Source organism: Aulostomus chinensis, chromosome 21, assembly GCF_037954235.1.
Source record: "Aulostomus chinensis isolate RoL2024-O1b breed Wild chromosome 21, RoL_Achi_v1.0, whole genome shotgun sequence".
NCBI lineage: Eukaryota > Metazoa > Chordata > Actinopteri > Syngnathiformes > Aulostomidae > Aulostomus > Aulostomus chinensis.
In genome coordinates, this window is record NC_141340.1 from 5764314 (window position 1) to 5790000 (window position 25687).

Below are 25687 nucleotides of genomic sequence, written 5' to 3' on the forward strand. Positions count from 1 at the left end.
TCTACCATTTCCATCAACCTTCTCTAATTCCATACTCCATCGTGCAAACGGAAACAGGACTGAAGTCGGGTCTAGTTTCCAGTCGGGCCACCATTCCTACACTAGCAGCTGCTGTGAATGGTCAGACCTGCTTATACACAATTATGATTTCACCATCGAGGGTGTAGTCAGTACACTCTGGTGCTCTTGCTTGAGTTTATATCTCTCACTGAGAGAAAATGCAGCTGTGCTGGCGCCAGAGTTTCTGTAGTATTAGCAAACCTAGCAATACAAGGCTCCCCCACTACGCACTGCAGCCCAACAGCGTCCAAGAGCCAATTAAGAACAGAGACGAGGGCCAGATTAACGAGCACTACCTTAAGAACTGAAGAGGGCCGCAATAATGCCCGTGCCACTTCAGAGAAGGAGAGAGGCGATCAGAGAGGGGGGAGGTTAAGAGAGAGAGACTGAAAGGAGAGAATGAGATGGAGAGAGCAGGAGGAGCAACCCACGGCACCCACTTTTATTCCCCTCACTCTCTCACATGCATTACCTGCGTCCGGGCCATCGGCGCCACAGCGCAGCACTGGCAGCAAATTCAAGGATTCTTAACGCGGAACTGACAGCCAGAGAGGCAAGCTGCTCTCATCCGCAGGAAATGACAGTGTCAGTTATGATATAAGTATTTAATCCTATACTGCACAGCCAGTGATCTTATTAAGGGAATAATGGCACTTATACGGTTAAAGCTGGATTAATAGGTCTGCTCTTGCAAAGCGCAATATTAACATAAAGGGATTTCAGAATTGGGTTCATCTCCTGACATGGATTGAAAGTCAAGTCTATAAACTACGCTGGGAGCACTGCAAGGGAGAAAGCATGTAGCTGCACCGAGCGCTGGCTTGGACTGTGTACTCCAGGCTCTTGCATCCAGCAAAATCCAGCATCTGAAAAGTAAAAACTGTCTACATATTTATGAGCTTAATTTTCCTACTTTCATGGAGACACTGATGTTTTATAAATCACTGGGACCAGAGATAGTGCAGCAGTTTGGAGAACACTGGGCCCGACACATCTCCTGCACATTTTACCAAAACCAACTCAGATTTACTCAGTGTAAAAAACAACAAACAAACAAAAAAACACTATTTCTTAAAAGTTTCTCTTCCTTCCTTTCACTCCTTGCTCCATGTTTCTTTTTTTCTGTCTTTCTCAGTGACCCCCACTGCTATTCAGATATGACTCTCCTCCAAGAGAGGTCAAGCGACTAATAGTTCAATCACAGCAGTGTCACAGTCCCACCATCCCCCTCCAGTTACCATGGCAGGCTGGGGGAGGGGGGGAGAGTTCATCATTGTACCATATACCACCTTAAGGGGCTTCATTACTTCAGTTCATAGCACCTTAAATGGTTAAACAAACACTCAGCAACAAAAGGGTCAATTGACTCCCAGGACTGGTGGAAGAGAGCCAGAAATCCCCAGGTTTCTCTCCAGATCTGCTCAGCTGGTTGTTTTCTCCTTACAGATGTCAGGTATCTTTCAAAAAAAACACAAGTCCAGTGAAGCCCAAGAAGACACGAGTAAACACGTGCAACTTTAAAAAGTTGCAACACTTCTCTTAACTCTGACCATCCGCCCAACAGACCCTCTCCCTGCTTTCCCTCCCTCATTTTTCATTCCTCTTTTATTTCCCTCTCTTTTCCCATGGTTGCCGCATCCAGTCCTCTACCAGTTTGCAGGTCTTTTCAGCCCAACACAAAAGCAGCAGGCCAGGCCTCTGCGGACCAGAGGAAAAGCATGCCTCTCAAAAAAAAAAGAAAAAAGAAAAAAGAACTATCCCGCTCTCTCTCTATGGTGATTGAATTTCTTAACATCTTTTCAAAAAGCGCTTAAATGCCTGGAGGCGAGAGGAAGAAACAAGCTAATGGTGGATGGGGAGCACTGAACAAATTTCAGAGCCCTTTCCTGCTCGCGTTTGAGGTTGAAAGCGAGCTTCTGCCTTTCAAGTTTCAAAGTCCTCCTTCCTCCTGCAGTGTCACTGAAGGATTTGAAAAGAAGGTAATTGTGCTCACTGCCGTCCTGATCAGAGCACACGCCCCAGCTTTAGTATTTCAGGAGCTTTCTCTGCCACTATAATGGTACCTGGCGCTCCACTCCCGCATTCTTCCTCCCTTTACTACTCTTTCTGCTGCCCCTCACTCTCCCTCTCTAACCCTCCACAAATGCCCACTCTCCCTCACTTGCTGTCTCTCCTTCTTTCACCCCCAGCAAGCCACTCATTAAATCCTAAAGTCCAACTTTCTCCCTTTTCCCCTTGTCTGGGTTCTCTATTGTAAAACTCTAGTTTGAATACCTTCAGAGAAAACCCCAATGCGTGGCCTTTAATATGCCAGTATTAAAAAAAAAAAAGAAAAAAAGAAAGAGTGGGTGCAATGACAAAATTAAAAGATAATGAGATGTGGAGTGGGGCCAGTTCCTCCGAGATTTGGGCTCTGAGACAAATTAAAGGGTGCATGAACAACTCAAAGGAATAAAAAGTGAAACAAAACCCTTGGCTTGTTGTTTTTGAAGGTATTCTCCAGAGGCAGAGGTTAAGAACAAGGATTACTGTTCCTCTACATGCCAATCTGCCTTTGACTCTCAAGCATCTGATTTGCCCTCCAGCGTGAACTCTGTCAGTCTCTGAGGCTGGGACATGTATGTTTCAGGGCTACACAAAGGCCCATTGCACACTGCAACTCTTCTCCCCTCCCCATTACCACCTTTTTCTAAAAGCCGAAACATCAGAGGAGGTGTTGTTGTACCTCTGAGCCAAAGCCAGATATGCACCGTGCTCCACCTTCGAACTTCTCAAAGCACTGTTGTCAGTGGCAGAAGCAGGTTTTGGCTGGGGAGCACATGGAGAGTGGAGGAGAGGATATATAGTGAAATCACAAAACACTTCTTCAAAGCCTCTCTCCTCCTGTGCAATAATCTCTTGCTCCTTTTTTTTTTTTCTTTCTCTTGCAAATCAACTCCCGGGAAAGACTCGAGACTCCCCAATTAACAATGAGAGGGGGAAGAAAATTCCAGCAGCTGGCTAGAGTTTAATAAGAGCACCTCTCCAAGCAGCTTAGGCTTATGTACCTGATTCACCGGCCCTGGCATTGGCGCTATAGACAGAGGGAATCATTCACGATTAGTGCAGGCTGAAAGACGGGGGAGAGAGAGACCGCTCAAACTCCACCAAACCCAACACAACAAGAGCGTAGGGGATTACTACAATTATGTGAGGTATCGTTCTGATCAACTTCTTGGCTGTCAGGCTTCGTGCCATGAGGAGCTGCTGGTTCCTCACAACAGAGTTCAGCCTGTCCTAATCGAGCTTTCTGTTTCTGTCTAAAAACTTGTTGAGGAAAGAGCAGAGGGCAGAATTAGGTCACCATCGTGTTATCTGAGGTTGGCAATCGCCAGTTAAAATGTCTGTTCCAGCACTGGGAAACCTAAGCAAATATAAAGTTCACCGCTTTTGACTTTGTGATCTTGTTTGATTCTGTCTCATGCAGAGTGAATCCGTGCTGGTACATTATTTAACCATCAGCATATGACTGATCTATGGACGAACAGCAGAGAGAGCCATGGGCAGGTCAGGATGGTCCCTCTCCTGGTTAGCAGTCTATTGTCGGATGCTTGATTTCCCACACAGCTCCCGCAAATGCCCACTTCAATATTCATCTAGGCAAATTCAACAACTCCCACGTCTCAATTTGGCTCTCAGCAGCTCCATGCCCCAACCCCCAGCTCTGCATCCCGCAGTCCCAGCTTGTTCTCGATGCCGCCGGGGGTCTGCTGGGACGCACCCAGAGCTCAGCATCTCGCAGTCCCAGCCTCGAGGCCCCAGGGCTGGGGAGGGGCAAATCAAAGCCTGCTTGGCTTCTTCCTTCTTCCCTGCGCTCACCTCAAATCAGCCTCACAGCAGGATTGTGTCATGCCAAGCCTCCGCCTGCCCCTAGCTACCCCTTATTCACCCATTATGGGCACAGACTCACCGTAGAGCAGCCCGAAACCCCACTAGCATTTCATCAGGGCCACATTGTGAGGGAGCAATGAGCATTGCAAGACAGAGCTGAAAGCCCAGACTCTAAAATGCACACTGATGCGTTTTTGACCATGGATAGTTACGGCTTTTAAGATTTTCACTCAAAGGGCACCTTGGCCTGCATTCTTTGAGGAATCAAACACCAAGAGATGCATTTGATCAAGGCTTCAAAGCAAAAAATGCCATTTAGTGCTCTAAGCCAATCGGCTTACAGAGTGTATTAGCATTGCTTCAGATAGTCATGAGCCAGCTATGATCAGCCATAACCTGTTAGATATTTAAACTGTCCGCTGCAACAATGTACAATGATTGTGCACTTGGGCAGAATTATGACCGGTTGGGATAGTGGTTCTTTTAGGGTGGATCTGGGCACAGGTCCCACCAGACTGGAGTGGGCCAGTTTTCCACTAGGCCTCAGCGTTGGAATCCCACTTCTGACACCAGAGTGATCCAGACCAAGTCTGTGGCACTCAGATTAGGAACAGCTCGCCAAGAGAAATGGATATCCAGCCAAAGCAAAGAAGCACGGAGCCAACATTTAGGATAAAATAGAAAAAATAATACAGCAATTTCAAGCATATCAAATACGATCCAGAATGCCACTGTGGATATTTCCCACCTACATTCGAGAATGATTTCATAAAGGTCTTTCACTTAACTTTCAATAAGCTTCATGTCCATCCAGTTATTAGCGTAGTTTTATGGGTAAAAATACACATCCTGCTGCATGTGTATTACAGCACAAGTGTCCACTGAATTGAGACATGGAGGCCCTCATTAAGATAGTTAAGATAGCGCTTACTGGGAGCTGCTTGATTAGACACTTCAAAGGCACCTGCCCACCATCCTAGAGAGGAATGAATCACCACCCCTTGCCCCATTTAAAAGCATGTTAGCGCCTAACGAAGGCTAGCAGGCTAATTTAACTTTTGACATTTGATATCTGAGGAATGAGAGGGATCAGCCATTTATCTGGAACAGGATTACCCCAACACACACACACACACACACACACACACACACACACACACTTCCTCCTCCCCCTTCCCTGCAAACCCCAAAAAACCTCTTTCCCAGTCAGACCGGATTCATTAATTTTCCAACTGCTAAGTACTTTATCAATGACTGGTAAAGTCCAGCGTGCTCTCTCTCTCTCACTCTCCCTCTCCCTCTCTCTCTCTCTACCATCCGCTCAACAACCACCGAGGCGCACAGGTGCGTGCGCGCAACTAAGTGTTGGACAGCACTCAATTTTCACTGGCTGCAATCAAACAAGATCTTGTGAAAAAGAATACAAAATCTCACATTGGGATTGTTTTCGTTTTAAAACCAGATGTAAAAGCAAACGACACCAGATGTCATTGGCTTTCTTCCAAAACAGAGTCACATGACAGGGGTATTGTGAACCAAAGACACGTGACCGATCAGGAAATGAACACCGGTAAAGGTCTTCATTTACTGACCGGCCAGACAAATGCAATCTTGTAATTTTCCAAACTAAAACTGGTTAAACAACGTTGCCAAAAGTTTTATGGGATTTTATGTGGATACTAAACCTAACAATTTAGGCACTTTAAATGAAAACAGCTGCAGCTTAATACAATTTAAAAAACACATCATCCTGGTGCGCACGCTACTCTAACACCGAGCGCAGCGGGATCCCTGAACTCCCACTGACAAAGACCTGTTGCCAGTTCCTGTTTTCTGTCCTACTTTCCTATTACGCATATTTAATTATGTTAGTGTAGTGTTTCCAGTTTGCGAATGTAAAGGTCTCAGTCAATACTACATTAGAATGCCTAAAACAGAAGGCTAAAATAATGGATACTGCACCCTACTTTTGGTCAGCCAAGATTAAAAAGTGCACTTCTGTTCACAAAGTTGATCACACAGTCCAGATTTTAAGTAACTTCAAATACATTTATGTGAATTCAAACTCAAATTCAAATACCTATGCTTCTCTGCCTTAGCTGGTCCATGTATGCATGTTTCCTTGGGGATTACATCCACCTATAGACCATAATAGTTGGCAGGACTGTGAATCCCATCACCCATGTGCATGGGCAAGGGGTAAGAGGGGTTAGAGCACTACTTTGCCTCCCTATTTCAAAAGAGGGGGGGCATCTTGCCTCATGGTGTAGGCGCCTATGCATTGGGTGCATGCACGAGTCTAAAACTTGCTGCGTTTTCCACATTAACACATGTTTAACACCCATTTTCGGATGCCATAACACCAGCATCATGCGGATGAAGGGAGAGCATTTTTCTGCCAGTTTAGTGTAGACATATTCTCATCGCGCTGGCACTGAATTGTGGGTTACATTTGCTGATAATTATTCATTCTACACCTCCGTTAATTTCCAACAGCACCTTCCTCCGCCAAATATACTCAAATACAACCTTTGACGTATCACAAGTAAGAGGTGCTGGGAGTTAATTCGCATCCATAACTCCCCATTAGTCTCAGTCTAATGCCTTCTGCTGAATGTCTACATTACAGGTTGAATGCGAGGCTACACATGAGTGTGACAAATCTGGGTTAAATGAATAGCATGCGGGGGCCTTTGATGCTGCAGCTGGTAATGCTTACAGTTTCTACCCCATCACCATCGGACATAAGGACTTTTTAGCAGAGAGCATGACAATCAGAATTCCAAACTACAAGCCAAATGCCATAAAAATTACACAACTCAACTTCGATGTGCTCTAACAATGACGCGCTGTTCTGGGCAGTCGCCGGTGTTAAAAACTCCAAGGCTAACTGAATTAACTTTTTGCCTTTCAAGCTTGACACATTATTTAATATACAGTAGTTAATATCCCAGATTTTTTTTCATCCAAAAGGTACCGGTCCATCTAACAAAGAATCCTTTATAAACCTGTCAATCATCATTTGCCTTCAAAATATCCTGACATCAACTTATGCTTGTTAGAAACTCCCAGACTTGACCTTTGTCTGCCCTCAAGCTGTGATATGAATGGGAGTGCTCGCTCAATAAACAGGGTGTAACTCACCCCCTCTCCCCCTCTTAAAATACAGGTGAGACCTGCACCCCGTCATTACAGCGGCTGTGACAGGCAGCAAAAGCCCTGCAGATTAGAGGATCTGCCATGTTGGCCAAACAGACTTAACCACTGTCTGCAGGAGAAGAAGGTAAAGGTGGGAGGTGAGCGCTGAAAGAGAAAGGCTACATATGTGATATTAGATCGGTGGCTCAAAAGCAAAATGCACAGTGAATTCTTCAGGTTTCGGTGATACGTCTGAGCTGGAGCTGGAGGGATCGTCGTGAAACCTAAACGTGACTCTGAACCTGTTGTCTGCTCTGTAGAGGAGGAGATAAATGAGGCCTCCTGGACAAATCATTTGTGAAAAATGGATTTCGCACGTAAGATTTTAAGTCAGTTAACTTTCCGGTCCAAATTTTTTGACGAATTTATGGCTTAATTCACACTCTTTTTATGGCATCTTCTAGAAAGCAAAAGCTGCCGCCCTCATGTGTAGAGTCACATTCGTATGAAGTCGCAACTTAAGAAATCTCAACGTTCATCCTGATGTTTTCATATGTCTTTAAAAGACTAAAATATATCTGTAACCTGCTCTTAACTCCTGTATATCCACCCTAACATCCATAAACGTGAGCTGGGCTGTAAATGACATAAGGATGATGATGCAGGCTCCTTATCTCCAGTCTCCTCTTCATGATTCCCTTATCGATTCCAAATCAGCAGGAATTAGACTCACAGGTTTTCACCTTCAAGATTCAGACGGCACTAACTTTCCTGTGAGAAAAAAAAAATGTGTCACCATATCCTAATATGAATGCATCTATACTCTGTGCTGCTGGGTTCAGGGATAACGGCCCGCTAGAGTGACAAATATGTGGTGTTTTTCAAAGCTCAACCGTCAGAAAAAACATGCCAGCGCTGATGAGTCCTGTGATTCAACTGGATCCGGTTCTTGGAACTGGTTCTCGATTCTCACCAAGCACAGAAGCGACAAAAATGCCCCGTCAAAGTAAACGCTAACCTTACACACTTTCCCTCAACTATGCATTCAAGCGGCCTTAGCTTTGATTTGCATCCGCACATCCTGTTCTTTTTTAACGCAATACGTCAGGACCGCCTTGAAGGAATTCCTCCAAATCTGCCACAAACTTTCACGGGGAACTGAAAAAAAGGTGGTGGCCAAAGGTCATTGTTTCTATAAATGCTACATGTCTGGAACGCCTTGAGGACATTTCTTTAAATATAGTACAAACATCCAATGGGACTCAAGGATGACCTGAAAAAGGTCTTGGCAGTCAAAGGTCAAGGTCACTGTGGCAGGCACACATCACGGAGTTACACAATTGGAGTGCTGTATATCTAGAGTGAATTTTTTTCACCTCTCAACATTCCATGCCATCGCTTTATCCTTTATCCACCCACCTCTGACTTCCCCCTCTAGCTGCTGTCCCCTCTAGGTAATGATCTCCCCTCGTGTTTGACCTGTCCTGTCACTCCCACCGGTGGAATCCTCGGCTTCTCTCCCCTCTCACTCCCTCCTTCTCTAATCTCTGCATTACTTTACCATTAATCCCACATTCCACATAAATATGGCTGCTGCGGCTCAGCTGACACGTTGCCGTCATATCTGGTGTCCTTATTGGAATGAATCAGTGTGATGGAGGGAGAGTAGTGTTTAAAAGGATCAGAGTGAAGCCTCCACTGCTTAAGGCTACTTTAGGATTTAACAGTGGCATGCCTTTTATTTTCTTCCCCTCTCCATCCCTCCCGCCCCTGCTTTTACCCCTCTGCATCCCACCTTCTGCATCTCATTCTCACTTCCTCCCAGCTAATGTCATGTTAGCATTCCTACCTTCCCACTCTCATCCCTCAATCTCCCTGGTTTTCTCCCAGTTCCCATGTCTCCCTCAAATCTCCTCAATCTCCCTCCATCTCCCCCTTTATTCCTTCCCCCCACATTCCCTCCACCGTCCCTTCTCCCGCTCTCTCCTGAGCTGCAGTGGGACTGTCGGACTCATGCAGCCCCATGCTGAGCTGCTCCAGAGCCAAGCTAGAACAAAGAGCCCATAGAGTGAAGCTGAGACATAATGTGGGCCGCCTCTGACAGCACCGAAGATGAAGTCATAAGGTCACCAAACAGTTAATAATCACGGCCCCATCCTCCAGCTGCACCGTGTGTGTGTGTGTGTGTGTGTGTGTGTGTACAGTTTACTGCAGTGAGAGAAAATGAGCGATTATGTGTCTGCATGTATGCGCATCTGAGTCTCCACAGTACGCAACACGTGTGTACACATCTTAGAGCATGTGGATGGATAAAAAGCTTTTAAGAGTGTAATGAGATACTCCATGACACTCAAAAATGCGCTCAATCACTTTGTAAATACCACAGTGGAAAAATAAAACCATCAGAGAATTGCACTTTTAGTTTTGGCTTTACTCCAGCAGCGTTGAGGAACACCCACCACCCCACCGTCGCCCCCAACCCCCCTCCCCTCCCCTCCCTCTTTCCTTATTGGAGTCTGTCTGGCGCAAAGTCTGACATGAGACACATCTCCCCGGGACTGGAGCTGTCGCTGGCAGGCCCACGCTCCGAACATTGGTGGACTCACAGCTCCAGGTGAGGTGGGAGAGGGTGAGAGGGACAGGGAGAGAGGGGCAGGAGTATTTGTGTCTTGGTGCGAGAGCTTGCAGGTGGGTACGGAGCCCTGGAGTGGAAATGTAGAGATTTTTATTTTGAGGCAACATGATATAACTTTATCCCATAATTTAGTTATTTTGAGGTCATGACATAAAACTGCTTACCTCAATTTGATTGTTTAAAGTCTGTTTTGAGGCCAAAAAAATATAACGTAACGTAACGTAATATAACAATGTTAGAGTGCATGCCTTGCAGCCTAAAAAAAAACTCAATCGTGGGAACATCTCATGGCCTCAGAACAACTCAAGTCAGGGAACAACTTCTATCTCGTGGGCTCAAAACCATAAAATTAAGGGAACAAGTAAATTCTGCCTCCCCACTCACCCTGCAAACATCACATCAGCTGATCACCATTCATCTAAAGCCACTAAAGGCCTCATAAACCGCTGCTGCAGGACCACTTGCTTGTCAAGAGGCCTCCAGGTTTAGTTGGTGATTGTGAAAGTGGGAGGAAAAGGGGGGAGAGCCTAGTGAGAGACAGCTATCCAATTGGTGAACATTAGAAGGACTTGTTCAAGTTGAAGACTGCGCTGCCCCTCTGCTGTAAGCTACAGACATTTGTTTCCCCGCAAGTAGAATGTTTCTTTCAAACTCTGTCTGTGCCTCACATCTGAGTTCAATTCTCCGCATGCCCTCTCTCTGAAAATCAATTCCTCCTCCTCTCCTCTGCTCTTTTCCTCCAGCTCTGCGAACAGACCAGGGCGAGGGGATTACACTGTCCCTCCCCAGATCCAAGCAAGTCAACAAATGGTTCTTATCAGCTGACACCCCCCTGCCATCCAGGAGGAGAGGCAGAAAAACTAGCCAAGCCACTGCGGCTCGGATGCGTTTCAGGGTTCTGTCTGCCAATAGTGGCAACTCTTTTCACACTTAAAGCCTGAGCTATTTACGAGAGCCCTGGGAGAATGGGTGCGCAGCACCGGAGGGTGGGAAGAATGGAAGGGAGAGAGCGCTGCTGCTTCTCAACGTCTGCTTCTAATCAATCACCGGAAATCACTGCCATGGTTTATGGCCTTTGATCCTAGCTCCTCTTTCGCGCTGTGAGAGAGAGAGTTGGGCGGGGAGGAAGGGTGAGAGTCAAGGCCCAGGGGGTGTGGAGGTCAGGGGGGGGAGAGATTAGGGGGTAAAGGGCCTTTTGCTATTTCAAACCTGAAGTACGTCTTGATTTTATCAAACAAGTTTGAAGCAGAGAACCGAAGCCGGAAACATCCGGGCTGTCGTCAGACAGATGATAAGTTAGATACTCCTGGATCTGCTTAACTGGAGATCAACCAGATCAACTAACACCACTCTCACACCAAGACTCCACCAATCAAGCACTTTGCTTATTCACAAAGAACCAAACAACAGGATGTAATACCAGCCCAGCATGTGGATTTCTGCAGCGTTCTACTACAGAGGTGTGATTTGTAGACGTAGCAGTGTTGACTTCTGTCTAATTTCACACAGACGTCAATTTGGTGCTGTGACTTCCTCCAATGTCAGCTCAGAGGCGGTACTTTCTGTCCTCCCACTCTGTCGCTGGGCTTCTTTTTACACACAGGAAGATGTAACAACCGCACAGCCCTGACTTGAACTGTGTTGACACCCGCAGCAATGCAACGCCCTTCGAAGTTTTGGTAACTTTTTTTCAAACCGATTGGGTTTAGGAGTTCACAGATTTCAAAGATTTCCAGACATGATGGTTTCTGTTGCGTATTTGGCCTTGACACAGCTCCTGTTTGTCAGCAGGCTTATGAAAAATTACTAGGTTCATTTTTAGGTTAATTACTGGAGGGGTGGATCACCGCACGAGGAAAAACCCAACTTTGGGGGAAGATCCAGATGAAGGTATCCAGCGAAAGATACTTCAAAGTTGAATTTGCATTTAAAATCACAATTTGCTTTTAAAGACCACATGAAACCAAAATCCATATTTGACCACGAAAGAACAAAAGCACAACTGTTGATTTTCATTGATCATTGATTGCCTTTAACCACAATCAGCACCTTCAACAGAATGCAAACTTTGCTTTCAGAAAGTTTGTCTTCCTCCATCACTCTTTCATATAAGCTCAAACCCCGGTGGCAAGACCACTGGTTGCCATTTCATCCACAATCCAGTTCAACAAGGACCCAACTGTGTTAAGGACCCGTGAGCGAGTGAACAAAACAGAGGACGCGGGGGAAGAACACACCATAATAAATCCTCCTGGCAGGGTCAGGACACTCCTGCTTTGTTCTTACTGGCAGGAGGGAGGCCACGGATGCCTACCAACAAATGGACATAGTGGAAGAATAATCAACTACTGTTTCCCCACTTTATGGGTTTATGAGTTTATGGGGGCCCTTGGACATCCGAGCACCTCCTTCTCTCAGAGGAGCAAGATCTGGCAGCGCTGTTGGGATGTTAGCAGGGCCAGGCGCTGCATCGGATCTCACTCACAGAGTGCGGAGCGATTTGTTTTTGAGAGGCACATGACCCCGGTGACCTCTGATTCGGGGGTCTTTCTGGTGCTCAGCATGTCAGCGAAAATGTCCTCGGGTTCTTCTTAAAGATCCATTGTGATGTTCAGCAGGAGCCTATTAGAATCAAAAACCTATGCCCCCCAAGGCTGGACCAGAAAAAAATGTAAGGTCAAAGATTCGTATTTATGTAAATAATTGATCTACCATTCCTACCAATGTTGGGCGTTCAAAAACAAAATTCGTGGCTAATTTACAACATATCTGCTCATCAATGTGTTTTTCAATTTCTGTTTTAGTAATGTGGTCGACTTCCTAAGATCAGCATTAACCAAGCATAATGTTAAAACTACAAAAACAAGAATAAACCATCATTTCCTTCAAGGGGATTATACTGAAGTTTTTTTCATTGAAGTCCAAAGTTGTAAGTAAGACTCGCTATGCCCTCCAGTTCCAGTCCAGTTCAGTTCTGGCAGCATCTGCACAGCTGTTGCTAACATGCATCTTCCAGCAGTGAGGGAGCTCCAGCTATAGCGAGCGGATCTGAGCCGGCGGAAGTTTGCCAGACAAGAAGAGAGGCCAGGCTGCGCCGGGCCGGGCTGGGCTGGGCAGCTGATGTTCCACTCCGCCCTGAGTAGCAGCGAGGCTAAGCTAATCCTGCGCCTCAGGACACTGTGAGGTGGCTCTGCCAAAGCCTGTCCCCCTGCTGCTGCAGGAAATTGCCTTCAGTTCAGAGGTCCATGAAATGGCTGTGAAAGCAAAGCACATCCACTGTGTGTGTGTGTGTGTGTGTGTGTGTGTGTGTCTCTCTCTCTCTCTACAGGTGTATTTTATATTTGATTCCTGTTTAAAACTGAAAAACAAAAGCACCTGCTAGTGATTATAATTCAATTTGTGATTGTATGATGTGTTTGATGTATTATTTATGTACCATACAGAGGTTTTTATTTGACATAAAAAAAGACAGTTTTCCTGTGAGGGGTTGTGTGTCAGGCTCTATAACGCCTCCTCCATTGTGCTGTTTGACCCCTGGGCCAGCCAGAGCTCCCATGAGGTCCCTTATCCCTCCGTCAGTCCTCTCTCATTAGCCCCCACAGGCCAAGCCCAGAGCAGGGCAACATGGATGGGTCCCTGCTTCCTCCTTTGGGCCCCGTGAAGAACATAAGCACAAATACAGATAGTAGACATCACCTTTTAGTAGTTCTGATGCACAAATATCCCAAAGTTACAGCCATGATCAAAATGATCTATTATTTTCTTTAGTCGCTCCCCCTTAAAAGAGCCCAAATTGTCATCCCTCAGGGATAAAACACGGATAAAAAGTGGAAAGCCGAGGTGGCAGCCTGAGGAGGGAGGAGGAGAAGGAGGAGATGGGGCAGGACACACTGCAGAAACAGTTGATTATGAGTCCCATCAAGTGATCAATGATTTCATTAACAAGACGGATCACGCAGCTGTCATAGCCGTGACACGGGCTGAGGGATGATCCGCTCCCCGTGCTCCATTTCTCCCCTCCCCTCCCCTCAAAAGCCTCCCCTCCCTTCCTCCCGTGCTGTCCTTCCAATATTGCCTCCCTGCAACACGGGAACACCAGGGGGAAAGGGATGGAGCGCTGTGTTGACGAAGGTGGGAGGAGGAGGAGGAGATGGAGGCTGGGGTGGGGTGGGGGGGTCATGTGGGAAGGAGGGAGGGAGGAAGAAAAGTGAAAATCCATTTTGAAACCCATTTTCAATTAGGGGTCCACAAGCTGTTATCACAGGTGTCCCAGAATGGGGGCCCGTAAGTGAAAATGTCTCCTATCCGTTTCTGAAATGAAACCTTATCTGGGAGGCACAAAGATGGCGGGGACAGCGTATCTGTAAATTACTTTCCATCCCCGCTGTTAACGGGAACTTTATTTCTGTCAGATGACATTCCCCTCTATTTACTGTTGATCATTTAAATGGCTGCCCTAAAAAGAAGGTAGCCCCTCACTCTTCCTCTATCTCTTGGTATCGTTCCTTCTTCTCGCTTCTCTTCCCGTCAGAGGATTTTTTTTTTTCAAAAGCAGTCAAGTGTTCTTTTTCTTCTTTAAACGCTTCAGCCACGCTCTTTATTTGCTTAAAGATTTTTTTCCCCCCTCTGACAAAAAACATGAAGGCGTAACATTTGCTGCCCTTTAAGGATTTACTTGTTCACTCTTTAGCAGAGCCGCTTCATAACCTGCTTTATGGAGGCTCTGATATGTTAAAAACAACATTCCTTGACAATTTTATGAACTCCCCATTTTTCAGTTCCCATTCTAACTCCCACTCTCCACCCCCCCCCCCAAAAAAAAACAGAGCACTCAAATCAACAAACTCCAACCAACCAGAAACTTTTTTTTTCCTCTTCTTTTTACACATAACCAAACCTTGACCCCCACCATGTTTTTTTTTTTCTCTTTTTTAATCAGCAAATTATCCCATGACGACAGGATTTATTCACCCAAGAAGCATGGACATCTTTTTTTTTTCTTTTTTTTTCTTTCTTTTTTTTTTTTAAAAAGCTCAAGACCCAACAAAAGAATCAGGGGACTTTGTGGTCCACCTGCCTGCCGAATGATGAGGGTAGGAGGGGAGAGCAACCTCCCCTCGAACCCCCTCCTAAAGAGCACCAATCACAGCATTGTTGTGGCACAGTCGGCTCTTTTGAGCTGTCAGGGCATGAGGAGGGGGCACGGAGATGAATGGCACACAAGATGAAGCCACCATTTAGCCAACCATGTGGGAACGCTCTAGCAGAACTCAATAATTACTCTGGGCCTGCTCAACTTGAACAAAACTAAACTGGAGACGAGAGGGAGAGACAGAGTGGGAGTGAGGGAAGATTTTCAGAGCTGAATCAGCCTCCTCAACACAAACATTTGTCACAAACCAGATTATTACTGATCAAGGTCACAGATAAAGGCTGTGCTTCTTGGTAGGACTGTGTACGGCCCATGCTACCACTTCACCTGCTGCTTCTTCCTAACTTTCCTATACCTTTTTGCCACAGGGTTTCCTTTGAGTGGACATCAGGGGCTTCTCTGCTTCCTGACGGGGTGGGGTGGTGCGGGGGGGGCATTCATAAGAAGAACCAGCCACTGGGGCTCCACAGCTGCTCACAATTACCTTTTGTTTGCATGGGGGCGGTGGGGTAGGGACTATACGGGGGTTAAAGTTGAAGCCAGTGTAGGGTTACACCTGATAAGAGGTTATGAGTTCTGGGGTCGGACCTGGGAATGTGCTGTAATTATAACCACACAAAGAATGTGTAAGCTATCATATGATTCCGAGACGGAGATTGGGATCTAAAAGGACCCTTTCTCTGCAGATAAATATCATCCCTCCCCTCGTCCAGTGAGTTATGGGACTACTGTATGTTAGGAGGAATGCAACATCGCTTCAAGGAACATGCTAACTGTTGGAGAGGAATCCCTTTTTGTCCATTCTCTCTGAAGCCAGGCAAGATAAATACACTTTTCTCCTTTGTGCTGCTTCAGGGAGCCACAGGCCGCTAGTTAGCTTAGCACAATCAATGGTAGAGGACGGGAAGTAGTGGGAAACATCATTTCTGTTAAGGTTCAGTTTGTCCAGTAATCCTCCTCGGCCACGATGACTTGCAGCAGCCGCTCATCTAGTCGTCAACAAATGTTTCAGTTTCGTGGGTCGCATGGGGCTTTTGCTACTTGAAATTGCAACGCCCAATCAGGAAAACTCGTCCCGACTACGAAATTATTCAAATTATGACTCAAATATATAAACTGTAGTCAATGACAAATTATATACCTTCTTAAAACCACCGGGTGCTGCTGGAGGAGGCTGCAGACCTGAAGAGGCTCAAGCTGCCACCCGTAGCTCCACCTGCTCACGTCCCCGTCTGTCCATCAGTCTCTTCCCTTTATCGCTCTCTTTATCTCTGTCCCTCTCTTTCCTTCTGCATATCTGTCTTCTTCCATTATCTGTCTTTGTCTCTGCCTCGCTCTCCTACTCTCTTTCCCCCCAACCAGTCAAAGCAGAAGGCCGTCCCCATTGAGCCTGGATCTGCTCGACGTTCCTGCCTGTTAAAAGGAAGGTTTTCGTCGCCGCTGTTGCAGGATGTGCTTGCTGATGGAGAGTTGTTGGGTGGAGGTTCATTGAAGGAGCGTGGTGCTAGACCTGCTCTACCTGTTAGGTGTCATGAGATTACTTTTGTTGTGATTTGGCGCGAGACAAATAAAACTGACTTGACCAAAATAATCGCCCAAGTCAATTTTTTCAAGTTTTTTTAGAAAACACAAAAAAATCACAAGGAGTTCATTTACGCAAAAAAAAAAAAGACTTGGCCAATTGTTTTAAGAGGGTGATGATATGTAACCCCAGTTTTATTATTTCAGAAAAAATACTTTTTTTTAAAAAAAAGTGTGTTTTACAAGAGAAGTATGCTAACATTTACCATCCCTACCATTCATTTTGCTAAGCTAAGTAGCAAGGAACTGGTCTGTGTGAGTCCCAGCTCTGTAACGCACACAGAGAGGACAAAAGCACATCTTTCTTCTTGTCTGGCTCTGGGAAGCATAGCAAATAATTGAGTATTTGAGAAGTACTTCTTAAAAAGTCGGTATTCTTTAATTTAGACGAGTCAGTATCAGAGACTCAGAACCAAGACAAACCTGCTGTTGAGAATCACCAGCAAGTTACAATGAAAAGAAAAACCCCAAAATCACGGAGCTAAATTACATTCATGCTTTTTTCCACAACAAATCTTTTTTCTTTCTTTTTTTGTTGCCTGCTGCCTCTTTAATTAATAAAACAATGCTGGCCATCTGGTAATAACTAAGAGAGGGCGTTACCAAGATGCTTAAGGATGTATTACCACTTTCTGTGATAACCCCATATGAGAAGATAGTCATTGCAACTTATTGACTTCTGTTCACACTTGATGATCACTTTTGAAAACAGCGGATTGGACCCTTTCACCCCCCCCCCCCCAATCAAAACTCTGCACTGCAGCTTCGGCCACTCTGGTTTTGTTATGACTTTAGCGCCGACACTTTCCAGCAAAAAAAATATAATAACATTACATTCTAACATCGCTCTTCCAGAACTGAGAATGAAGGGCTGATTGACGACAGACTTCATGAACTCTAAACTCCGCGGCGCTTCTCATAGCATGTGTGGAAGACATCGCTATGAAAACATGCCAACGTGTTTTGTTTTTTTTTTTGCTACCAGTGAGCGTTACATGTGGCTCACTGTGAACCATGAGAATGAGGGGGAAGTCAACAGTCGTGCAGAAAGATCCGTACATGTCTGGATCTTAAAAAACGGTTCTGGGGAGTTGCTCGGTTTCATATTTAAGTGGTGATATCAGTGACCCCGCCAACCCCACCTCACCCCCCCGTGCTTAAATACGATGTTTAGCTGATGTGTTGAAGCCACGCCTCGCAGCAGGGTTGAACTTTTCTTAGTTTAGCGACATCTTGGCTGAAAGTGGATGGAAATTCTGATGACCTGTAAGCTGAGACTTAACCGATCTGCAAACAAAAAGCTGAATGTTTAGGATTTTTTAGATTCAAGGGACCAGCAAGTTATAAACTAAGACTGAAGTTGTTTAAGTATCTCCTCACATCCACATCTGCACCAATCTCCTCAGCAGAACTCCTCGGGCCTGGCCAGCCTCCAACCGACCAAAATTATTTTTATATGAACCGCTGCGGTCGAGTGTGCAGTTAGAGGTTTCACATACCATTTGAGGTGGTGCTGGAAGCCACCGCCTTCTCACTGATGTCATTGCGTGCTGATGAGCCCTTGGTCGCCACGATGGTCTCCACCCTCTTCTTCTTCTCAGCTGCTGAACTGGCCTGGGACTGGGTTTCCATGGCGATTGCTCATTCCTCAACACCTCATGGAGACGGGATAACTGGTGGAGGAGAAGAAGGTGGAGAGAGAGCAGGTGAGCAACGTGCCACTCCTTGGCCTCCCCCTCTTAAACAGAGAGGTTGTGTCTCCATTTATGGTGATGACATTGTCCTGATGTCAATAGGCTAGTAGCAGAAAATCATGGTCAGGTCAAACCATCCATCCATCCATTTTCTACTGTTTATCCTATTGAGGGTTGCGGGGGGGGGGAGCCTATCCCAGCAGCCTTAGCGAGAGGCGGGGTTCACCCTGGACAGGTCACCAGTCCATCGCAGGGCCAACACATAGAGACAGACAACCATTCACACTCACAGTCACACCTACAGTCAATTTAGAGTATCAATCAGCCTCGTCCCCTCTTGATGTCTTTGGACTGTGGGAGGAAGCTGGAGTACCAGAGAGAACCCACACAGGAACAGGGAGAACATGCAGACTCACACAGAAAGACTTTGTGCCCAAGCCAGGGCTCGAACCTGAAACTTTCTTGCTGTGAGGCCACAGTGCTGACCACTGCACCACCGTGCCGCTGGTCAGGTCAAACAACTAAGTTTTTACATGTTGAATGTACAGACATTTTAAATGTATGAAAACTGCCAACAAACACATGCCAGTCACTTTTATCCCTGCCTCATTCGCTCATAAGTAGGCATGAAGTCAGGAAGCCCGTTAGCTCGTCCTTCCATTGATTTAGCCCATGTTTGTCCTGAGTACATTTTAAAAAAATGGACTGTCCTTGTATTTTGGATTAATTGAGAACAGTATGCTAGAAAAAGAGGCTAAAAATCTAGGAGTGAGCTAAATATCAGGCTCTTGCTACTCGATGGAGGGTTCCATGAGTGCATTCAACAAGTCCGCGATGGCACAGGCAAAATTGGCTAATCAGGAAGCAGTTCTATCACATGCATCGTGTAATATAGAAAATTACTGACACCAGCTGTCTGCATGTAAAAAGGGGGTGTTACTCCAGCTCCAGACACCCTCAGGGGTGGAAACAGGTAGGTAAGCTATGAATGTCTGTGTTCATGGAGGTTGTGTTTTCAAAGGTGTGTCGACGGCGTTCACCCCATATTTATCCCCCTCTACTTCCTTGGTTCTAAACCCCACCGGATCCAGGAACTGAGCCCAGGAAATAAAAAAAAGTCAATTGGTACCAAGTTTATTAACATGAAGAAGCAAAGCTAGTTGGCGTTGGAACTTCTCTGCCACTTTGTTCTGTTGCCTTTTTGGAGTTGGAGCTAATAAATGTTGACTGGTGGCAGCTCAGGCTAGAGGACGGGATGTTGTGGATAAGAGAGTGTGGAAACATGCAGGAGGAAATCTGATGCTACCAAGAGGACCAGCTGTTGCGGTCTGCTTCAGTGTGAGGACTAGTCTAAAAACTTTATCACGATGTATTAAAAAAACCTATTTGGGACATTGCAAAGAGGATACTAAAAGCCAAAGTAGATTAGATGTTATCTGGCCCCTAAAAAGAGATTATGGATGAGCAGAATATCTTTCCACTGTTAGAGATAGAAAGCAGAGACAGATCCAAACCAAAAACAGGCTCAGTGACCACAATTTGGCATTCGAAAAAGGAAGAGACAAAAAAAATCATGGTAACCCAAAGAAAACAGCATTATTTCGTCATTATTTGACAGGCGAGTCTGGCGAAGAGATGCACTTCCTCCTTCGATGAAAAACATTCAACTCTAATTTCAGATTTCGAAGAGCTTCGTGGGCTCTCGAATTTAAATTACAACATGATACTGCGAGGACGAGGAGTCACGACCTGAGTGATGACCTACTCTCTCACACACACACACACACACACACACACTTACTCACCTCGTATCAGAGGAAGTATTAAAACCGTTCATTCTGCACGATGAGCTAAAACAACCTCCTACTTCCCCTGACATAGTTTTCACATGAGTAATGGTTGTTTTTAAAAATTTTACCTTATAATTCATGTGTTTTGCGTACTGGATTACAACATGTGTAGTTATGGTTTTGAGGTTTCCACATGTATTCTCCCCATCTCGTTGGATTCGTGCTAGCGTGACACAGAAGCTCCATGCAACCAAGCCGTTACACGATAGTTTATTAAGTCTACTCAAGATTCTGGCAGTAAAGGCAACGCTACACAAAGCAAAGAGTAGAAGAAGAGTTCGTCCCGGCCATCTGTCAGTGGCAAATGGAGAGAGATGTTGAGGAATTACTTTCAGTTGGGGATCCGTCTCTGATTTGAACACTTTCCATAACGCTTTTTCTGTGTGTCTTTTTGTGTCTTTTTTTTGTGTAAAAACTTGTGCAAAATTGAGTGTCCTTTGTCATTTTTTTGTGGTTTCCATCCACCCCCTCCCCCTCACTGGATACCTCAAAACACAACTTCTTTTCTCGTAATACCACAGCAGTCAGTTAGTAACCTGAAACCCGTCCCTGAGAACCTCGTGTGAAACACTCCGAACCCCATCCTCCCTCTGCGTGATGTCCAGGACAGACCACGGGTCAGTCCACCAGCTCTTATCATCATAAACCAGTGGGGATCCACTCTGCCACTCTGATTAAATGTCCAAAACCAAAATGTAACTTACCTTAATTTGAACTATGTCACACTAAACTTCTGACTTCTTGACAACAACAAAAAAATATATAATAATAAAAAACCCTTATAAACATAGGAAGACAGATATCCTGACTAGATGTTATATCTGAGGATAGAAGTAAAGGCAGCTTGTGGATAAACTGATAATCCTGCTCTTGCAGTCTTTCCAGAGAGAAAGGAGAAACCTTAAGGGGATACCAGAGAGAGAAAGAGGGAGAGAGAGAGAGAGAGAGAGAGAGAGAGAGCGAGAGAGAGAGAGAACGAAACAGTCCTGAAAAAAAAAAACAAGGGTTGTTTGAAGGCCCTTTTGGGAATATCATGGTGCCGGGCAATTTTTCTTTCAAAGAATAAAGGTGGTTCAAGTTAATGCTGTCTGTGGGTTTAGAAGGGGTTCAGCCAACAGTCTGGCAGACATGCTGCGCAGTTCAGCACCTCGGAGGCCGTCTACAAACTCCACTCTATCTGGGTCACGGAGGTCTCTGATTATACAGAGATAACCACTCATTTACACTAAAGTACAGGACAGTTCCATTTTGTCCAGCAAGTCTTTACTTAGACTCCATAATTCATGCGTAATTACTGGAAATATTTAGTCTGACTAACATTTTCTTTCCACTAAAGACCTGCTAATTACCAAAAAGTACGATTTAATTGTCCTTCGCTCTATAAACATGCATGGATACAAAGACCAGCATTAAAGTCAGCTGTAATGCAAACACATGAATGCTGCTGGGAGGGGTTGGTGGTAGTGGTGGTGGGTGGGTGGGGGGGCTGATTTTCACTCCCCAAGGAGGGAAGGCAAGGGGGAAGTGGTGAGGGCTTAACTTCAGACAAACACTGTGCGCTTTGTTTGGTGTATGTGTGTGTGTGTGTGTGTGTGTGTTTTTTCATCTATGTCATCTTTTCTGACCCGACAACAACATCTGTAAGCAATTGCCGGCTTACAAGAAAAAGAAAGGAAAGGGAAAAAAAAACACAATGCAATTACTCCCCTACCAATCAAAACAGAATTAAACAAGAGCTTGTCCTCTAATCACTCCCACATGGATACATGTTTAACCCTCGTCCCAAACCAAAGACATTTTTTGTCCTGCTTGCGTAGATATCTTAAATCTCCACTGCGCTCGTGTGATAGAAGACGCTTTTATTTACGGGGGTCTTATATGTGAGTATGTAGCGTTTGCTGATAACCGACGGCTTCCATCGGCTCCGAGAGAAGGATCGGAGCCAACTTTTCTGAATTTGAAATTACATCATTTTGATGACTAAACCTGAGCAAAAGGGAAAAAGAAAAGCCAGATTTCTTCTTCTGTGTCTGTCTGTCCTGACTGTGGAGTATCAGGGTTAAGAGTGAGAGTGAGAGGAGGGCGGGGGGGGGGGGGGGGCTTCTTTTTCAGTTTAATTTTGCATGTTTGCAAGTCAAAAAGTCCTGATTAAAGTTGAAATAACAACTAGTGAATAAATCAACGCCTCTGACGCCGGACCGTCTGAGTTCTGCACCTTCAGGCTCAATCGGCTTTTCCAACTGTTTTGTACCCTTTCCCCCCTGCACATGCAGGTGATTAAACTTGAATTTTGCAATAAAGACGACCGCTGCACTGTAGGTGGCGCTATGCCGATTGGGTTCTTTCTTGGCCACCCCTCCATCATGTTCGATTAAAAAAATTAAATTAAAAAAAAAACCCTGCCTCATAGTTTTTGCAAGATCCTGCTGACAGACAGACAAACGCCACTGAAAACATCACATCCTCAGCGAAGGTAATAAACAAACATCTGCGTGGAGTTCAATATGAGCCCCCCCCCCCCCCCCCCTTACATCAATGTCAGTATTTCCCTTTGAACAAAGCAAAATGGTGTCAGCGGCTCTGCCTGCATCATCTGATCCACTTTATTCCAAGTTTGTTTTCAGTTTGTGTGTTTGTCTATTGGAACAAAGTAGAGAATAAGGTGTGTGTGGGGGGGGGGGTAAAGTAACAGTTGCAACATAAACAATACATTAATGGAGGCAAAATAACAGCATAGATCAGGACATTATACAAATTCTATATTAGGGGTTTCTTTCTGACCAGAGCAAGACCTCCATACATTTATTCAGTCTTTTCAGTTCAGGTTAGAGTGCAGACATGTGAGCGTGATAAGAGCTCTGAGGCAGGCTAGGACCACTCGTACTGTACACACTTGTAGTGGTGTACTTTCTACTACGTTTGTTTAGCTCAACTTGTTGCTGATGGTATTCCAGGCTGGCAAAAGTGGGAAATCGTGTCGCTGAGCCTTTCAGGCGATATTTTAAAGTGTTGAAATCGTCTAACTGCTGGGACTCTAACCACCCCCCCACCCCACCCCCCGGTGACCGAAGCAAAATAAGAGCTGGAAGTGCAGAGAGAATCTGAGGGTCTGGATTGAGGTTTGTAGGGGAGGTGAGGAGTAAGCGGGGCATTCCACTGGACGGGCAAATATTCACAAGTCCAGGCCACTGAAGCGTGTCTGACCAGCCCTTTGTGTTCCACAGGGCAGGCCGCAGTTCCAAAGCAGCAATTAAAAGCAGGACCTTTTCACCCATAATCCCTCTGACCTGAACGCCACACCCAACGCCGCAGATGTTCCTACCTCTGCTTTCGTGTTGCTCATTTTCACCCACAGAGGAAATACTCAGGCCTGTCAGCCGACGACCTTGTTTCAGTGAAACAGAAGCTCGGCCGGAAAACAGACGGAATTACAACTAGGAAGTTGTTGCTCAAAATAAAAGTTAATTTCATATTAACGTCTTTTGCGTCCCACACCCATTTAGAGAAGAAGGGTGTATCTTTATTTGTGCTTGACTGTAATCCTTGCACGCAGAAAAAGAGGCGGTTAAACAGGTTTAAAATACCACAATTCAGGCTGTTCCCTCAGAAAAAAACATTCTTATTTTATAAGCACATTAAGCAAATCAATTTAACATAAATTATACGCCTTGGTGACAAAGGCACACAGTTGAAAGTCATCTACAAATTGAACACATCAAAGTGAAACACTAAAATAAACTTTCGCCTTTGATGGGAAAATCTGTTTCTTTTTTCCTTCACATTTTTTTTCTTCTTGCAGTCTTAAAAGGCTGCCTTTTGTGTTTTTTTTTTTTTTTAAGGCTATGTTTGTACAATTTTACAAAACAAGCTAAGGTGAACCTCCAATCCTGTCACCAGGAACCCATTTGCAAATTCACGACACTGGAGGACGTTTCTTTATAAACTCTTGAAGTGTCTTCTTAGATTTGGAAACCCCCCCTCACAGACCGGGGTACTGTATTTGTGTTCATTTCATTAGGGTGACTGTTCAGTGTCGAGGGCCCCCTAAGGGGGGAGACTGGCAGCGGCGCAGCATTCATCATCATTACATCAGCGACCACCGAGATCTGCTATCTTAGGCTTATCAACACGGCACAAACGCACCGCGGCGCAGCAAGTTAGAGGGGAGGGGAGAGATGGGAGATGGAGACGATTGAGGGAGATTGTGAGCAAAAGTGGGATAAGAGGGGGAGAAAATGAATGGGGAAAGGGAGGAGCGTGAAACTATGTGTGTGTGTGTGTGTGTGTGTGTGTGTGTGTGTGTGTGTGTCTGCATACATGGATGTGTGTGCTCCTCACGGTGCCCCTGCATGCCTGCACATGTTTTACTGTGTGTACCGTGTGTGTTTTTTCACATTTCACAGCTATGCCAACAACATTAAGGGCTCCTGCACAGCTGGAATAACTAAAACACTGAGGGGCGAAGAGGGAGGAGGAGGAGGAGTCTAAGCCCTACAGCAAGATTAGCTGAACCGAGCAATAAAACAGAATGCGGGCTCGGGCTGCATGTGTTTGCATTGGATAAGGTTAGCGAAGGGATGAGGCCCCTTAAGGAGACGGTGGAAGAGCTTGCTGGTGCGGTTAAAGGACCTGTCATGGGTTCAAAATCCCCACTGAGGAGGTGTTCCCAAACTCAATGGCTCTCCGAGGAAACCACATATTAGGTTTCCATGCTGTGTTCGACATCGCACTTAAGGACCTTCCACCTTCCCTCTGGCCTTCCAGGGCCAAGGGGAAGAGAGAGATTGGGGATTTGGTGGCTCGCATTCACCAGTGAAACTTCACATTGTGCCCAGATGGCACTAAGTCTGGCCTACAGCTGACGGGGACCAGCCCCTCAAGTAAGGCCATTTAGCAGGAATTAGTCACACCCTGCCACACACACACACACACACACACAACCACACACACACACACACTCACATCAAATCTAGGATTTGCACATGCAAACTGGTTTAGTGCTAGGCCTTTTCACCCTTTTGTGTAGTGTGACATGCTGGAGCTATTCCGATTGTTAGTCATTTACATGTTTCTATAAAATCGCGCTTCGATGTGTGAGTCCCGCTTTAGTTTGTAAAAACTTAAGTTGAAGCATTCATCACTTACTGTTCTAAACTGGCACGGTTCAAATTACGCCGCGTTTTTATCATTTACAAGCTTCAAAAGGACTACAGTCGCATTTAATCAGCAAAAAAAAAGAAAGAAAAAGAACCGCAATCAGAAATATGCTGCAAAACATCTAACGAAGAAAAGCCTGCACAAATGAGGGATGTTTGTATGTTTTGTCAAGGACAAACAGCGCAACAATACAGCAGTTTTCAGCAGAGCTAATAAGATTATCCTTGTGTGCGTCTTGGTCCCTGAGACCGCTCTTCTTAAGATGCTTTGGAGGTCTGGAGAGAGACCCTGAGCGCTGCGCCGCAGAGTGAGCTAAGTGCATCTTACATTCCTGGGTAACAAACTCACACGATGTAATCGTTAACGCTTACACGACGCCTCTTTTGCACTCGCTACCCAGTAGATAAGGAGCGAATAAAGCACGCTGAACAATGAGTGTTTCTCCCATGGCTCGCTGCTTATTAGATTGTTTGTTTATTTATATATATATTTGGACTTTGTTCATGAGCCACTTGTGTAAGGGCGAGTGGGGCTGCGAGATGATACACAA

General features: G+C 45.4%; 1 protein-coding gene across 1 annotated transcript in view; it reads right to left on the reverse strand.

Annotated features, from left to right (window-relative positions):
* gli3 (GLI family zinc finger 3) overlaps positions 1-25687 on the reverse strand; it is a 103486-nt gene that overhangs the window by 63414 nt on the left and 14385 nt on the right. The window contains exon 2 of the mRNA XM_086191285.1: positions 17936-18109. Within this exon, the coding sequence (XP_086047411.1) occupies positions 17936-18068 (133 nt within the window). The 5' untranslated portion in view covers positions 18069-18109. The remainder of the gene's footprint in view (positions 1-17935; positions 18110-25687) is intronic.